We start from the raw sequence: 19248 nt of genomic DNA on the forward strand, positions 1-19248 counted from the left end.
AACACAACCGTGGAGCTGATGATCAGCATCAACTGATCTGATCTCTCTTTGTCCTCCCATGTTTTAAAGACATTCCAGGTTTCACATTTTCACATTACTTGTGGGGTGAAAATATAGTAAAAAGGTAGAAAGTTTAGCCAACCACAGTATTACAGTGAAATAGCTCAAAGCATGACTGTACAGTTGAGTTTTTCCTCCTGTATTCGTTCAGCAATAGTGGGCCACAGTTGGAGATTTTCCACTGAAAAAGAAAGCAACACTATAATGTATTTTCCCAGGGCCAGTGTTTTGAATGATAATTTTTATCCTAACAAAAATAGAGAACAAATATGAAATAAAAACAGTTTCAGCACTAGCCCCAGTATTATACCTAGGACAGAAACATGGGCAGATGTTTAACTAAAACCACAATTAAACCACAAACCACCATTTAAAAAGATTGGAAAGGAAACAGTGTTGGACTTGTTACACGCAGTTTCCCCCAGATAGATAAAGGTTAAAAATAAAAACATGCCAATTCCAGTCAGCTATGCTATGTTGGTGTATAAACCACCCCTGTCCTCTGTGGTAATCAGGTTATGCTTCACTCAGGGTGGTAGTAGGTGTATTTTCTGCCTGCTCTGCAGAATCTCCACAGGAGGAGGTATCATTTGACCGTGAGCTGCGCACGTAGATCTATAGATTTATAGATCTGCCAGGGTGTGCATCTGAGCCTCGGTGTTTTATTCTTAGGTCTGCAACCTGCAGGCAGAGGCCAATGTAGTCTCACTCATTTGATGTTGAATTCAATCCATCGCTAGTTTGTGTGTATTTGATTTACTGCACCGACTTGGTGTGCATTCACTGACAATGGTCTGTGTTTAATCAGAGGCAGCCATGTTGCTGCAGTGAATACAGTACATGTCAGTAATTTAGAGCCCTTTGTGCCAAACAGTAGAGGCTTTGCAGATGTGTCACAAATCTCCAAGCATCCACATGTTGCACCAGCATGGAGAGAGATTTAGCTATGTGCAAAAACTGCCTAAATATATAACAACCAGGCTAGAAAAAGAGATATATCTGAAAGAGAGAGATCCATTCAGTAACATCCTAAGTAAAAGTGAATAGTGTGATAAGGTGGATTTGTTCCCAAATGTAGGTTACTGTGACACAGTAAACTGTCATGTCTTGAATCTCTACTCCAAAACACTCTGAGTTGTAGCTTGAGAAGCTCAGTTAACCTGAACAATTACTTTTTTTTTTTTTTTTGCCATTCTAGCTTATTCTATCATAATACACCCATTTATGCCAAAAAACTGACAAAAAAAAATGTAATTGTATTTTTATATTAAAATCTCACTACTTTTAGGCTACTTCTTGGAAAACATCAAATCTTTAGTGGTACCAGGAGGCGTACATAAAAATTCCAACCAATAAAACCATCACAGAATTTTGAACAATCCGACACAGAGTGTTTAGAACAGCAAATGTACATGAATGGATACAGGTGAATCACTATTGTGTTACATCAATCAGTGATAGAGAGGAGCATTTATTTATCTGAAAATGTCGGCCATTATTACTTTAATTATCTGACGCTGGTTAGCATAATGGAACACAACGAGGTGTCTCGGCAATGAGATTACAAATATACATTTGACTTACTGACTTTCCTCGGATTTGGACATCTGCAGAACATCATGCAGCGTGACCTTGCACCTTAACCCACCCCGCCACCAGCACCGGCACCATTAGTCAGGCAACTGTACATTCCACTGGTAAGAGGGATGTGGGAGGGAAGCTGCTTTCTGCTTAGAGGATCGAGCCAAAGAGGAGTAAAACGCCGCTGTTTGAAATGCATACCTGGAACCACTGTGTTTGAACACAGTTCACGTTCCACCAGCTGCACTTATTAGATATTCGCCTTTCATTTATAATCGGATATCAGCCAGTCAGTGTCATCCACCTCCGATATGATGAATATGTTTTATTATTAGTATTTTTTATAGCAGATGTTTGACCAGAGAATTCATTCCGGTGTGGTGTGACTCCTGACACAATTTTACTCAACAGTCTGTAAAACCTGCAATGAAACCTGCCTCACTGTGCATTAAGGAGCTGCTAACCTAAACAATTTAATTAGTCTGGCTTTCAGTGGAGAGTTTTAAGTGTCCCATGATGGTCTAACTGCTGTTTCAGAGGCTTTTTACACCCTGACAAGAATAAAAATCTGGGGAGAAACTCATTTTTTAAGAATGTTTGGCTTGAAAATGGTTAAATCTAAAGGTATCGAATATCAGTGAGCTATTAGCAGCTTCAGTCCAAAAATATTATCGTATCCGTGTCCCCCTTCCAAAACCCGTATCAGTCGAACCCTAGTTTATAGTATATTTGTGCAGATCTCTGTGTGTTTGTACATGTGAGACAAAGTGTGTGTGTGTAGTGGCTGCAGCTGTTGTCAGGCTGTTTCTCTGCTCTGTGTGTCTGGGCTGACGGCCAGCTGGATGCAGTCAGCCGAGCCGAGGGGGGGGGGGGGGGGTAGTCTCTCTCTCTCTCTCTCTCTCTCACTCTCTCTCTCTCTCTCTCTCACTCTCTCCCCCAGTCTGGCTTCATGGCATGAATGAATGGGACCTCAGATGGGAAGAAGAAACAGGACATTCTCTCCAAAATAGAGCCGCCCCAAACTCATTTCGCCTTCATCCTCATGAATGTTGGCCTTTGATAGCTGATTTTTTTTGTGTGTGTGTGTGTGTGTGCCGCTCAGTTTGCCGCAGTGAATTTAATGAGGCTCCTCTTTTGCCATTGTAGGTGACGATTGGTGCCTCGCATTGTATCTGCTCTGTTTCTCGCCATCTTAGCCACCACTGTCTTCTGAAACAAACTGCTATTGTTACAGTCTATGAGGATCTCCCAAGATTCTCTGTGGGTTTATTAACTAGTTGCACTGCTGCATGCTACACCCAGTATACTCTAAATATCTACACTACATACAGTTTGAAGATGTATTGTAGCATAGTGGAACTTTATAGCTGTCAAGCCTTGGAGCAACACTGAGGTCAACTTGAAGAAAATATTTCCAGTGGAATTTGTGTTTGTTTGATGAACAGGCAAGGATGAGTGTACTGTAAAAGGTCATGGGATAGAATCAACCTGGACAACGCTAACCTACCAAAAATATTTTATGTACACAGACAACAACATCATTGGCCAAAAAAACATAATTGGGCAATAATATGATCGTTTATCATCTTTTAGTGCAATCATATTGTGATGATATGGTGATTTTGGGATATCATGACACACAAAACTACTTTTTAAACTGATAATAACAAGCAAATTGTATTTAAAAACTCCGACAAAATGAGGTGTGGTAGGAATATTATTTGAAAATGTCAGTTTTGTGTGACATCTCACCTAACATTACCATTCGGTTCAATGGGATGAACATTAATTTGATTATTTAACATTGATTACATAATCAATTGATTACATACTTGATAACGTTGATTTTTGCTGAGAACCGACCCCGACTCTCCAGCTTGTTGGAGTTGAGGAATCAACACTTTTGGGGTCGACACTTTAGCATTTTCACTTGATGAACAAGGATCAGTGTGGTGTTAAAGAACATTAGAGTAATTGTGCAAAGTTCTTGTTTTATTCTTCCTCACCTTCAACCACCACCATAATTGTCAGCTATCTCAACCTTTTTCATATCAAGGATCCTAATATAGTTCCCATTAGGGCAACGGACCCCCATTTGATGAGATTTTGTCTCTTAGACCCAAATCTGAGAATATTTTTATTGTTAGATATGATTTTGTCCAGAATCCCATGACTATCTGTATTGTAGGTAGAGAGATAACAGTGAAAATATGATCAAAACAGCCATTCTTCTACATTCTCTAATTGTGTTCTTCTTGTAATTGAAATAATGGTGAAGTTTAACAATTCATCAATTTGCTGGGGACCCCCTGGAACCCCCTCAAGGACCCCTGGTGGTCCCCGGACCCCACGTTGAGAACCACTGAGCTATTCCATTAAAGCATAAAAAGGCAAACATTTTTACATTGAATACATGTTGACCCACGTTGAAAACCCATGTAAATATAGTGCCAAAATAAAAGTTGAGATGACATCCATAGTCGTCCCAAGCTGCTATATAATTTTGTGAAATCAGGAGGTTTCAAAAGCTGTTTTAATGTGAATTTTTACCTCGCCATTATATCATATTGTGAAAATTTGACGTTGACGTTGAACTTGGCCACCTCCTGCAAGCCACCATCCGTCAAAAGCTCGTCGGGGTGTGAAGGACATGGCGGCCATTTTCTGTATCCCGGTGGTGTGAGCGTTGACGTCTGGGTCGCGGCGGCTGGAAGAGCCATCGGTGATGTAATCTCTCCCCGGAGCGCCTTGGGACCGCAGGTTAAAAGCATGGATTGGATTAGCTGCTTTTTTCATTGCCCAGACACTCAGTGAAAGTGGGCTTTAGCCATCGTACTGAAACGATGCAACGCAGTCATCAGGAAATTGAAGACCTTCATCACTTATTGATCCTTTTAAATTCTAAGGAACCTGTTTTCTGCAGTGCTTAGATTAATTGATTAATTGTTTTCATGGCGAAAAGTGCCTGATCATTTTACAAACATTCTCTCCTGGCTCAGGCTGCAGAGAGATTTCACAGTTGTTTGACCATCCATGTTGCATGTATATGGCTTATGATATTTTTTGTCTTTTGGGACAGAGTGTACAGCTTAAATGGTAGGCTGAATAGCAAGTAGAGGCCTTACTGCTTCATATAAGCTATGTCTGAGTGACATGCTGAACCATTAGTACTAGGGGAGAAGGACAGTTTGCTTCAACAATATCTATCTAATCTTCCTTTCTGGACCAAAATGTGTGCAAAATAGTGCTGTACCAAAAACCACACAAATTCCTTAGGAGATCCACAAAAAGAAGTAAAAGAATAAAAGGCAGCACATCCCCCAAAATAGTCAGGGTGGCCGTTTGACATGCTGAACCCTGCAGTCGTCTGGGGAAAAGATGGAATGCGAGGCCGACAGGAAGTCACTGCTCCTGCTGAGGAGAGAAAATTCCAGGGATCTTCACATCCTTTTCAGCTGCAAGATCAACACCAGTTCAGCAGGCTTTTCCAAGAAATGAAAAAGTTCCTGTTTAATTTCACCGATCCTAATTGACTCCCGTGAATCCCAGATGCTCTTGTTCCTTTGCCGTCTAGCCTGTTGAAACCCTTCTCCTCACTGTCAGACAGGGTTTCGAAGGTTCCTTTCAAAATGCAATTTGTTACATATTACCCATTACCTTCTCAAAAGTGTAATCCACCAGAATACTCAAGCTCATTCATGTATTTTGATTACTTCAGTATCCATGCAATTCATACTTTAATGGATTACTTTGTCTCCAAAATCTATACAATCATTAATGTTGTTAAATGTTATGTTCCCTTGAAACGTTTCAGTAATCCAACAAGTAATCAGTTTTTTGTCACAAGGGATTACAGTTACCATTTTTTTGTAATCAAATTAATTAAACTAAGGGTGCTATTCCACCTGTCCATTGCAAAATTCTTGTTTATTTCCTTGTTTCTTGATTGAAGCAGAAGAAATTAAGCCAGATCATAGACACAGTTCTGTTTAAGAACGCTTTTACGGCCAATAGAGTTTGGGGGTTTCAGTCAAAGGCCAACAAACCATCAATTGAAGGGGGTAAATATAATGATTTGCTTGCATGACTTTGAAAATCTAACCACACTGGTTTATACAGAAAAGTGGGTCAAGGAAAAGGCATGGAGGAACAATTTGAAAGATATTTAAAAAAGATATTTCACTTCCAAAATTATAAAGAACCATCGATCGACAATTTGTTTGTATGAAAAAAGAGGTGACCTTCATACAAATAAAAAGTCAATACCATCGGAAGTGACTATGCCATTATTTATTTGCTGTGTTTTCTTGGATTGTTCCACAAGTGCAAGGCTACACAGGCTTAAACTAGTGATTGTCATGGCTGCTCGATCAGTGACCTCTAGCCCGGGTATTGTTCACAGTCTTGTTCACAGTTGTTTACCATGACTTCACTTCATATCTCATGTTTTTGTGTTCTGTGAAAAGCAACAAGTAGGTTCAAAAGAATCCAATTTAAAAGTTGTATGTAGATAAACAGTTGGCATCGACTATTCACAACTGCCTGTTTAGAAACTCGGTAATGAAATTTCTCATTACATGCAGGTAAACAAACCGAGCCAATACAATGAAAAAGAATGGCCGAGCCAACTCTTAAATAACACTGCACTTGAAATATTATTTACCACAAGAGCAATCATTTTACTCCTCTAATCTTGATTTGATTTTTATCGCCATTGTTGGAAATGAAAAAACTCAAGGTTGTAAAGGTGATTTCGGGAGCGGGCAGGGGCTGGGGAGGGACGAGCCGGATAGTGGCTAGATGGAGTCTATCCACAGGTGGTCCGTAATTCCGCACCGTAATTGCCTGGCAAAGTGTATTATGGGTCTTCAGACCACTCATCCACTCTGTAGGGGTGGACGAGAGAAAAGGGTGAGTGAGGCGGAAAAACGGGACGGATAACGTGGTGTCCCGTTGCGAGACAATTCCCCCAGACACTTACAATACGTCGAGGGAGTATTATTATTGTGTACGTTGAAAGAACCACTTTCTGGGAAGGCTATTAAGCCAAACTAATGAAGATGATGGCGGAAAATGAGGCGACACATTCTCAAATTCAATTGAAATGTCATTGTGTGTTCTAAAAGGCAGGTGCAACAGACGTTTTCTCCTGTTTGAATGGACTAGAAGTTGTCAGATAGCCGGTAACATTGTACTTGGAAGGGAGGCATCTTTTCACTTCTAGGGCATTTATAGCCTCTGATTTCCCAGAGTGCACGGTCAACAGTAGGGCAGTGTCTCTGGAGTAATTTGCCGTTCAGAGCCTTGTTCAAGGGCACTTTGGCAGTTTTGCTGGGCGCTGTACTTTTAATACAAGCCACTGTCCATTTGCCACAAGTGGAAAACACCCTTCTGCTGCTGTCAGGGAACAAACCAAGAACCTTTTGACCAGTAGGCCAACCAGCCTCGAGAGCAACTTGTTCTGGGCTGTTTCGTCTCATGAATATTAGCAGTTTCTTAGGGTGCGTTCACACCGACCATGTGATGTCATTTACTCCTTTAGCTCAGTTCATTTTGGCTGGTGAGAACAATGCCATTTGAACTTGGGTGTCACCAAATAGCTGCACCGAGACGCCCGGAAATGCGAGTCTCAGTCCTCTAACAAGAGAGCTGCAGTGCAGTTCGTTAGCAGTGAGAACGGAAATGATTGGAAAGCCTAGCAGAGCAAAATGGACCGAGGGCAAACTGCAGTCTGGACTGATGCTCTTAATCAGCTATTTCTTCATGTTTTCTTAACTGGTATGAACACCAGAGAAGGTAAATTACATCAAACAGCACAGACAAGTCCATCATACTAAAGTTACATGAACTGGAATCGGATTTGTTTTGACTCCTTCCCACAGCCAAAATCTCTAACCTCATGGGATGGCACGTTACCTTGTCCAATAAACAAGCTACTTGTGAGTCCATGAGACTTTGTTTACAAGCCCTGTTTCACTTGTAATTGGACAGTGTGAACCTAAACGAACCAAACACAAAAATGCAACAAAGTTTTCTACCATGCTTCAGACTAAAGAAAACAATCTGTAGGTGTGATTGCACCATTCATGTCTTTATCTCTCTTTATCTGCAGATGCAATGGCAACTCCATCTCCAGCCAAGAGCATGGGTGACCCTGGAATCACCCCACTGTCTCCTTCACACACTCAGGTGAGGAACACTGATTATGACACTTGAACAAAGACAGTTTATTCCCACTCAATGTGTGCAATAGGACACAAAAAAGAGGAATAGAATATCATGTATAGAGCAAATGGGGGGTATTAAATACAACGCAACTGACAGTTTCAACGTTAAGAAAATATTAAGTAGAATTGTCTGAATAAAAGTATGAAATATAGCATTATGAGCAAAATAAAATTGTAAATATACCGAAACAACAAAACAATGACTGAAAATATGTAGGATATGAAAATATATGATCAAATTAAATATATTCAGTATGATGAAAGTGAAAAATTAAACAAAACAAAAATATCACAACATATGCAAGAATTTGAAGAAAACAATTATGTTTATTTACAGCATATATTATGCAAAATGTGCATCATATTTGTATTGCCAGGTCTACAGAAGGCACATACAGTATATGTACAGAAAGTATCCAGGCGTACATTGTAAAAATGAATTTAGTGTTGCTATATGTATGTTTTCATGTCTTTGTAAAGTGGTGATGTCTCGATACATTATTATTGATGTTACATTGTTATTATCCAATAGTATTGATATTACTGATCTTGATCCTACTGTTGCTGTTTGTTGGATGGCTGTTGTAACTTTTTTTTTTGCATGCACTGGAAAAAGAAATTCCCCTTGAGGACAATAAATTATTACAGTATTTGTTATTGTCATTCATTCAAACGATAGCTGATGCTCATATGTCCTGACCCTGACACACTCTATGTTATTCTCTTCTTCTCTATAGCAAAATGACACGGACCAAGTGCCGTCAGGGCCGTCCTTCGTGGTTGTGGTCGCCATTGACTTTGGCACCACGTCCAGCGGCTACGCTTACGCCTTCACTAAGGAGCCGGAGTGCATTCACACCATGAGGTGAGCCAGCGCTGCAATGCAGATGCTGACAGAGAAGTGTGTGGGAGCGGAGGGGGGGGGTGGGGGTGGGGGGGGAGTTAGATATTGGCCTTTTAATAAAAATAGGATATGGTCCAGTCACTGTCATCCCCCTCTAATATGATGGATGGATGACGCAGTTTGATTGATTACATATTTATTGTAGAATTGATCAATACACTGGTTGTCTATGGAAAGACCTTAATTGATTCTAATGAGACATTTCGATTATTACGGTATGTCGGGTTTCACTGGAGAGTTTTAGTGTCCTATATGATGGTCTAAATGCTGTTTCAGAGGCTTTTCCACCTTAAAGGGTAACTTCGGTATTTTTCAACCTGGACCCTATTTTCCCATCTTTTTGTGTCTAAGTGACTAAAGGGGACAACAATTTTTGAAATTGGTCCAGTATTGAGCGAGATTGCATTGCCGGCAGCCGCGAAACGAGCTGCAATGTAATCCGACGGGGCAAATCGCACCGTCAATGTACGTCCACTAAAAGTGCTTGTTTCTGCCACTGACAGGCTCAGATTGTTATTATAAGTGTCTGACAACATTATGGAAAGGACCCTACAGAGAAATGAAACGTTTCTCTTTACCTTTCGCTTGATTCGGTCTGTGTGTAACCAAGTCTCGCTCAAGTCTCGCAAGAGTTGAGTTGTTGCAGGAAGTTACACACAGACCGGATCAAGCGAAAGGTAAAGAAAAACTTTTAATTTCTCTGTAGAGTCCTTTCCATAATGTTGTCGGTTCACATTTGCCCCGTCGGATTACATTGCAGCCCGTTTCACGGCTGCCGGCTGACGCGATCTCGCTCAATACTGGACCAATTTCAAAAATTGTTGTTCCCATTAGCTACTTAGACACAAAAAGTTGGGAAAATAGGGTCCAGGTTGAAAAACACCGAAGTTACCCTTTAACAAGAATACAATTCTGGTTGGAAACATTGAATACTTGGAATTGTTTTGGAATTTTCTGGCATGAAAATGGTCAAATTTAAAGATTTATAAATGATATAAACTGTGGTTCTTTCAGTGAGATTATTTCTGCCTCCAGAGCAGCTCTGCCTCTGCTTGTGTGACTGAAACTCCAATCTGCCTCTTTTTCACTACTAATACATTCCTGTTTTTCCTGTTTCTATGGAAAGATGAACAAATCCATTACTTTGATTCAACGGTTCAATATGAGCACGACAAATTCAAATTTATACAATTCAAATACAACCTCCGCTGGCACTAATCTCTTTCAATACGTTTTACTCGTGCATTGCTCTGAGCGTATCTGTGTATATAAAGAGATTGATGGAGCCATCGTGGTTCCAAACAACATTTTATTGTCTTTGAAGTTCAGAGAGAGCTGTGCTTGTTTCTTCTCACCACCAATTATCTGCTTCATTGACTCTCATAAGGATATGACCCTTGGCTGGTCAGAGTAATGGTCCTGCTACTGGCTAATGGTGACAACAGCTGCTCCATTCCTTCATAGTGAAGGTCTTTAGGTCTATTTGCACAGAACTAATATTACCTGCGGACTTGTAATAACTACAGAAATCATGTCTGTAATTTGTAACAGTACAAATCCCAGCATAAATTACCTTAAATTGTTCAGCCATAATTTGTTTTTTGGTGCAAAATTTCTTCTTCTTCTTCAAGATTTCTATCTCCTCCTATACTCTGTCTTCACTATGCAGTAGTGGAATGTATACAGGAAGGTTTTGAATGCATTGTTGGTGCCAACTTCATCTTTTGCTTTGCTAAATGAGAAAGTGACAAATTATAGAATCTTGGCCTGATACAATTCTATCAGTGACACCGGTGATTTCAGTGAAGTTCATTTTGCAAAGCAAATGGGTTTTCACAAAACAGCAGAGTCACCATTCATGTCGTCCCTCACGCTAATCATTTGGCTACTTGCAGTAATGGTGACACTTAAATTTTGTGACAACTTATTTTACTGTTGCATTTATTGTAAACTGTGCTGCAGAAAGGCATCTGCCACATGGCCAATATGTAGGCCAAAATGGAAATGGAAATAAAGATAGTTGTGGCAAGCTCTTTTATGTCTTGGCAGGTCCAACATATAAAAAGGTTTGGGAACCCCAAATAGACACATTTTAGACCATAGATCCCCACAGAGACCCATAAGGGAAGATTTTTGTTGTTTGGAATTGAATTGTAGAACTGGCTACACTGTACATGTTGGAGATAAAAGTGATGAGAGTGAAACCTAGGATTACGATAGTCATTCTTATACATTCTCTAATTGGGATAATTTCTAGTGAATTAAATTATAGTGAAATGAAACTACTCTGCATTTTGTTGTCACTAGAGCCCCCTCAAGGACCCCTCAAGGTCCCCTTACCCCACTTTGACAACCCCTGGTGTAAAAAGCATTAGCAGCCAAAACCTCTGTCTCGTGCGAACATATGAAACATAGCTTGGTAGGTTAAAGTGTGGAAGTAGCTGGACTACGACCCTGAGAGTCTCGTGACCCCTCAGGTCAACGCTCCTGGCCTACGTAGCAGGCACCACAGGGGTTAACAGCTTCCATACCACCGCAGGCTGACAGGTGTTTCAGTCAGCCTGCTCATGTGTGATTCTCCAAATTCGTAGCATTGTTTACTAGAGCTGCACCACTAATATGTGCAATATCGGGATCCGTACTAGTACCAAGTACTAGTAATCGGATCATCCAAATGAAGCAATGTAGAACTTTTCTTGCAGGAGGAAGAATATCTCTGGACATGTGAAAATATATTTTTATCTGTTAACCTAGTCTAAATAAGCTGTTTTTATCTGTTAACCTATTCTGAATTAGCAGTTCTTTGTTAACCTAGTCTGAATAAAGTGTTTTTGAGAGTCTGACAATAACCTGTTTGACCATTGTAAAAAAGCATAAGAAGCAATCCTCTAGCCTAAGTTATGTAGCTTATTTTCTATTTTATTATTAGCATTTTTTTAAATTTGATTGGGGGTTATTATGGAATGGTCAGTCCATAATTTGATCAAATGAGTAAATAAACACAACTGATGCACAGGTTTTATAAAAGGCTAATACAAGGTGGCATGAATGACAGTAAATTGAGTGGTTCTTGGATCGCTACTTGGATTGGTATCGGCTGATCTGCTTAATAAAGTACTTGGTACTCATATTGGTTCTGGAAAAATTGGTATCGATGCAGCTCTACTGCTTACAATCTGTAGGTATTTTAAATGACAGCAAGTTTTTATGTTTGGTTTGGTTGGTTTGGCATGTTGAACGGCTTCACCGCAGCATGTAAGAGAGAGTGTTGTGTTTGTAGTGGCAGCTGTCAATCAAACTGCCACACTTTATTATAGAATTTTCACTCCAAACTTGGAAGACTTGTCATTGGATAAAAGGGTGCTCAAAATCCCATAGAATTATTGCCTTGCATTTGGGAGACTGCTAAACTGAAATGTGGAAAATCTATAATACAGCTAAAATGTTATGGTCCACACAGCATTCTAGCAGAACTATAGCGGCAACAACACCATTGAAATCCTGAAACAAGATGTGAAGGAGTTTATTCCAAAAGTAACACCCTATGGTGGCCATATTGGAGGTCCTCAGCTCAGTGGCTATGAACCGCTGATTGCGTTTCTAAATGTAAGCAGAATTAAATAGATTTCTGTGCTGTTTTTGACTGGGAACTGATCGATTTTGCGTTATCAGATACGAGCTATCCATAGTATCTGGTTAGCTAATCATCACTGTCTTGTTGTAAACACATCGGATTTGCACACTAGCTAACGTATCTAGTATAAACTAGCAATAGTAGTGGCTCGTAGTCGCATGCTAACATTAATATTTGCTTAGTTGCTTTGCTATATTAGCCTGCTGGCTAGTTAGCTAGTTAGCAAAGCCAAAAATCAACAGTTTCAGTTTAATTGAGCTGACACTTCTCAAACTACAACAACTCAGCAACAAGTGTTTTGGAGTAGAGACTAGGGCTTAAGACAAGATAGTTTACTGTGTAACAGTAACCTAGAATTGGAAACAAATCTACCGTATCAGACTATTCACTTTTATAACATTGTTGAATTAACCTACACCCACAACACAGCATTCTTTTCAAGGTTCTTTTTTTTTTTGTTCTGTCTTGTTTTAGTGTTGGATAACTTTTGAAATGAAATCTCTCGAAACACACCGGACACACAGCCAGACATAAGGGTATCAACTGGGGAATCCTCTCCTCACATGGGTCATTAACTCTGACCATCAGATAAAACTTAGCAAGATATTTTCACTTAGTGCTACTAGATTTGCAATGAAAACAGCCCCTGATCCCCCGGATTATTTAGTTTGGATTGAGCCTTCTTCTGCCTAAAGCCTTGCCCAAACAAAGTCTGCTAGGATACGCACTCAGAAAGGATGGGCAGAGGTTGCCTGTGTTGTGTCAAGGAGAAAGTTTTCAGTTTCTCACGAGGAATTCCTGAATAGCTGCATCTGAAGGGAGGGGAGGGTACTGGCATATTAGTGGCGGGTATCGGACATTCTTTTCCCTATAGACTTGGACATTAGCATTCATCAGCTGTCCTCACTGTCGCAGGGGGAACACAATGGCCCAGGAATCTGATTGCGTGGCTTAACACTCCCAACTATAGAAAACCGACCTGAGTTGCTGACAGCTTTTCAGAAAATGGCAGCCAGCTCCTCGTCTCATCACTCAAAATGTCCCTCAGACAGGAATCACGCTCAAAAACATTCTCTGTCAGAAAATGGGGATTATTTTAACATGAAAACTCACAACCAGTAGTAATATGAGTGTAGAACTGTCATGTGCTTTAAAGAATTTAGGCTGTGATTTTCACTGGGTTGAATAGATTGTCAGTCTTGTACCACTGCTGGCCTATTCACAGTAAAAAGACATCTATTATTGATAGCCCCATGCTATTCGGTGCATGTTTCCTTGAGCTTTAGCAGACTGTTCATATTGCATTCTGAGGTTATGTTAGGTCAGGCTCAAGTCACGCAATGGTAGTTTTCTGTCTTTTTAATCAAGGCTTGTTTTCAGCCTAGTGAGCCGATTTGCCATTAGCTGGCATGGCATTTTGTGATAATATAATTCATTAAAGGTGCAATAAGTCAGATTTTTTTACTGCCCCATAGCACAAGAGGACCATAATATATCTGTGGAGATTGATAGGGTTTTTGATCAATACCAATGACTCAGTGATTACTTTGCCAGCTGCTGAGATTTCTGGCTTTCAAAACTCACTTTCTGGCCCGTACTCTGTTTAGGAAACAAAAACTCCCCACCCATTGGAATTTAAAGAGTTTTGTATATACAGTATATGTAATTGTTACTACTTTAATATCACAGGCTTTCTTAGGGACAGCATAGTAAGGATGGCAACAGCCATGAAGACAGTGGCAACCAAATAGTAAAATCCTCCAGTGAAACTTTTCAGTTCAACTTGTGCTCCCAAAATCTGAGAGATAATCAAATCAAACAAATTATCTCCATCATAATTAAGATCAACGCAAAGCTCTTCCATCCAGTATTTCCCCAAATCTCCCAAATTAGTTCCTCTTCACTTCAGGTGTCCCCTAGTGAGACAACCTCCATTATCCCATCATGCTCTTGTCCCAAGGAACGGAGCAAATGCTAATAATAGCTGGCCTTCATTTGCCCAGAACTGAACTGGTATAGCTCAGTTAGCTTAGAGGCAAAGTTCAGAGAGAATTCTGAGAGAACTGAATGACTGGTTTGGTAAAAGCATGATAAGAGAGCTTTGTCTGTTTAGAATGAGCTTCTTTTCTCTTCCTTACAATGATTTGAAGCTTATAAAAGTAGACTCTATCCATATATTTTGTCATAAATGCATAACTGCATGTGCAATTGATGGAAAGTCCCCAATAGAGTGCTGCACAAACACAAACATTTCAACATTCTGTCTTTGATTCATGCAAAAGCAGAATTGTGGACACATTGTACTGACAAATGTCTCCTGACCAACAGGTAGGACAGTGTGGTACGGGCTTTCATACATGGTCCATGTCTGTACGTGAGAACTGACTCGTCTTTGGCTAATCTGTCTGCCACTCAGGCGCTGGGAGGGCGGGGACCCCGGCGTGTCCAATCAGAAGACTCCTACCACCATCCTGCTGACTCCGGATAGAAAGTTCCACAGCTTTGGCTACGCAGCGCGCGACTTCTACCACGACCTGGACCCCAGCGAGTCCAAACACTGGCTGTACCTGGAGAAATTCAAAATGAAACTGCACACCACCGCAGTAAGGACACACACACACACACACGCACGCACGCATAGACATTGTATAAATGCACACTTGCTATCCAGGATACTCACCTTGCAAGCACGCAAAAACACACAAGGACGGACACTTCAACTCATTACTCAGTGACTGTCTGTCCTTGAAGACGGCAGCTTGGCGAGTCTGAGCTGATACTGCAGCAAACTCCTGAGTTTCTCTGTTTCGCTGCCAAGCTGGAGGTGTTTCTGCCAGCGGCTGTTGGCTCAAGATGCTTTACTGCACTTAATTCACCGCCAGCGCATGATCTGGATGAGGCTACTAGCATCAGCAGTCTGCCTGCGTGTCTACTGTGGCGCTTCAATCAGAGACTTGTCAGTAGGGTTAGAATGATATGTCGCTTTGCCGATATTGGCCTTATATTAAAAATCAGATGTGGTCCAATCAGCGTCTTCCATCGCCAATATGATGGATATGATGCAGTTTGAGTGATTACATATTTTTTGTAGAATTTATCTATAATCTATCTATACTAGCTGTCTATGGGAAGACCTGAACCTCAATAGTAGTAAAGGAGACCAAGTGGTGTGACCAAGTCATCTTTGTTCGGGGCCTAAGACAGCCTCAAGTCTTGAGGCACAAGTCAAGTCTCAAGTCTAAATGTAGAACACCAAGTCAAGTCAGAACAAATCAAGAGTCCAGTATCAATTTAATATCTTAAAGAAAAGTAAATATCTAGGACTTTTCAATGCAATATCGTTTTAAAAACTTAATAAGAGCATCATGAGTTTGATTTCTATAATCAATTTCAACTTCAATAAATTCAATCATTCCATACAAATTCAGTTGCCTGGTGGAACAAATCTCATCACTTTCAATCTAAGTCATTTACACAGTAAAGATCTTTTGTCAAGACTTTAGAAACCTTTTCAAGTCATCAAAGTACAAGTCAAAGTCAAGTCCCAAGTCACCAGAACTCAAGTCAAGTCAAGTCTCAAGTCTTCTCTTCTTGCATCAAGTCAAATTTCGAGCAATTCAAATTGTGTCTCGAGACTGACTCAAGTCCAAGTCACGTGACTCGAGTCCCCACCTCTGGTAGAAATAGTAGTGGTGGTCGCAGCAGCAGTAGTATTATCCCAAGTTTCAATGGAGAGTTTTAGTGTCCCATAGTCGCTGTTTCAGAGGCTTTTCCACCCATAAAGATACTGATATCAGTATTGGTATTGTCCTTCAAAATCCCATATTGGGCGAACCCTGCTCAATCAGTATCAAGTAAAAATGTTAAAAAGTAAGAAATGATGTCAGGTCCAAACGTGGGGAAACACTGTCTGACAAGTCAAGTCAGCCTTTAACCTCTCCATCTTCTCGCCCAATCAGAATCTGTCCATCGACACAGACCTCCAGGCAGCCAATGGGAAGAGAGTGAAAGCTCTGGATATCTTTGCGTATGCCCTGGCCTTCTTTAAGGAGCAAGCACTAAAGGTAATGTACTACTTTTAGCACTCATTCATGTTCCATTGCATTACATACACATAATAACATAACAATGCATTAATGCGTAGTGGGAATTATGTATTAGCAGAAACTTAGCACTACATTCATTCCATGTTTAGAGAACTGGCATGCAATCAAAGAACAATATTCAACAAAGCTTTACTCAGGCATGATAAGGCATCACAAGCACATTATAAGAATTCCAAGAGCATAATGATAATTATAATCAGAACATGATCTCATCAACTATAATACATGCAATCTCTACATATTCAAGGGATTTAAATGCATTCTGGTTGCTGTTCCATTAATAACGATCTCATAATACTAGAATCATAATGTATTATTGTAGGTATCACAATGTATTACAATTTCTGATTTGCTTGTAAGGAGATATATATACAGCATATTTTTAATATTTAAACTTATTTTCACATAAATATATAGGTATATACATATATATATTTATTATGCACCCTTGATACCTTACAATGCACCTTTAAAGTGAAGTGTGATCCAAGGTTAATATTGTAAACTAAAAAACTAAGACCAAAACTGTGTTAAAAACAGTCATAAACTGAAATTGAAATAAAAACAAGACTTTGAAATTGAAATTGAAATAAAAACAAGACTTTGAAATTGAAATTGAAATAAAAATTGATGACTATATAAAAATAAAAACAATTCCAAACAAATTCCAAGCTATAATAACCCTGGAGTGATCTGTTCATAGTAACCACCAGACCTTTATCTGTGTTGGTTTTGGAGGTATTATATTGGATCTAAGGTGACAGCTAATGAAAATCAACATGTAAATTAAGTCACATATTTAACAGACACCGTGATTATCCAGGCCTGCATCCAAGTTGAGTGGATACATGCAGCATAAGGCAGAATTCCTACTGCTGCAATCACAATGTTTGCCATGAGCCTAGTCAAATTAGATGGAACTAGCCTTTAAAAGTACACTGGAATGTAAATTAAAGGAAAATTCCACCCTTGGATACTGTTACACTGTTATATACAATCTGTGATGTTGGATCTGTTTCAGTTATTTTCTGATGAAGTGTTGTGATTTAGTTACTAAGTAACTACAGCTGTAACTAAGCAGGTAAATACTTAGAAACAGCTGAAGTATTTAAGAAAAAATCTGATATTACTCATCATTTCAAGTAAATACATTGTAGTTGTCACAGGTTTAGGATGGTAGCAGTCTGAGAATCATGTGTTTCCAAAAGACAGACATGTTTTTAATATTTAAACTTAGTTTCACATACAACATTTATTTACAAACATACCGTCTGACTAGAGTAGGTGGTATTTTGTGTTTTTACGATTCCCATAAGAAACATGCACACGATCAGAATGAGGTGAGCGGTGCTGCAAAAACGCAAACAGAAAAACTTATGAATAATAAAACACTCTACCTCTGACCGTCTGAGCCCACAAGATCACGCTAAGAGTTTTCTGAATAACTCATTGGGTGCGTCTGGATTTGCGTCCCACAGGAGCTGAGTGACCAGACAGGCAGCGAGTTCGACAACGACGACGTGAGATGGGTGATCACCGTGCCCGCCATCTGGAAAATGCCTGCCAAGCAGTTCATGAGGGAGGCTGCCTATAAGGTAGGCTCAGACCCACACACACTTATACACATACTTGCTTCCAAACTCCTGCCTAGACCAGGAGGCAATCTTGACCATGTACCGTGTGTCACGAAGCGGCTGGTTGAAGACGGGATCTGATACGAAAAAAATAGACTTTCACAAGTTCAGTTTTGTTGTTAAAATTCACTTTGAGCATCACAGAAATAGAAAACTCAGTGTCTAAATCCAAAGACCAAATTTCAAAGTAAGATTGATACACAGACCAAACATGCAAATCCTAATATACAAGGCCACAATGCTGTATAGTAGGATTTGTATGTTTGGTCAATATGTCACTCTTATTTTGAAATTTGGTCTTCGTTGGTCTTGGATGCTGAGAACAGCTCTTGTGCAGTCGGGCGAATGATGGACTTGGACACAGGGTTTTCCGTTTCTGAGACGTTAAGTGGATTTTAATAACAAAGTTCACGTCTATCTGATTTTTTGTATACTCAAGGAGGAAACTCAAGATGCAAGTCATTTCAAATGAACGACAGCAGCATCTTGAGGCTGTTCGGTCCACCTGCCGCCCTCCTGCGTCATCGTGCCTATTTTTGCCTTTCTAGGGGCTTTCCACTTTCCTTTCAGCACTGACTAATACCTAATAACTCCATTTGATCAAAGTGCCAGAAATTCTTGGAGTGTTTAGACGATACTCTACTGTAGGAGAGGCCCCAGTTAGACAAGCAGACTGCAGGTGAGATCACAGAGAGAGAAGAGAGAGTGAGAGAGACATAGAGATAGAAATAGAGAGAGAGAGAGAGAGAGAGAGAGGAGGGTGGATGCTCATGGCTGCAGTGCTACACCGTAATCAAGACTCTCAGTCATGCATAACCCTCATATTTATGTGCGCACACATACGCACACACTGACCTACAGACAGTGGTAGAGGACATGGGGAGGGACTCTGGAGGGAATAAAAAAAATCATCTGTATAGAGAAAGAAAGGGAAAGGAAGGAAGGGGGGAATGGAGAAGATGAAATACAGACGGCAACAGTACACTTGTCGTCTCCCACGAATAATGCAGTTACCCTTGGGGCCAACACATGTAACAAGTTATACAAATGTGAAAAAAATGCTGCAAGTTTCAAGTCTGGAGCAATGCAAATACATTATGTA

The 19248-nt window shown here is 40.1% G+C and overlaps 1 protein-coding gene across 2 annotated transcripts in view; it reads left to right on the forward strand.

Moving 5' to 3' along the window:
- hspa12a (heat shock protein 12A) overlaps positions 1-19248 on the forward strand; it is a 49267-nt gene that overhangs the window by 11067 nt on the left and 18952 nt on the right. Inside the window, exons 2-6 of one of the 2 annotated variants that reach the window (XM_071901922.1) lie at positions 7754-7830; positions 8606-8733; positions 14823-15009; positions 16366-16470; positions 17991-18107. In XM_071901922.1, the coding sequence (XP_071758023.1) occupies positions 7754-7830; positions 8606-8733; positions 14823-15009; positions 16366-16470; positions 17991-18107 (614 nt within the window). Of the gene's footprint in view, positions 1-7750; positions 7831-8605; positions 8734-14822; positions 15010-16365; positions 16471-17990; positions 18108-19248 lie in introns of both variants that reach the window. The other variant, XM_071901923.1, reaches the window with a different exon arrangement.

This window comes from Centroberyx gerrardi, chromosome 15, assembly GCF_048128805.1.
Source record: "Centroberyx gerrardi isolate f3 chromosome 15, fCenGer3.hap1.cur.20231027, whole genome shotgun sequence".
Taxonomy (NCBI): domain Eukaryota; kingdom Metazoa; phylum Chordata; class Actinopteri; order Beryciformes; family Berycidae; genus Centroberyx; species Centroberyx gerrardi.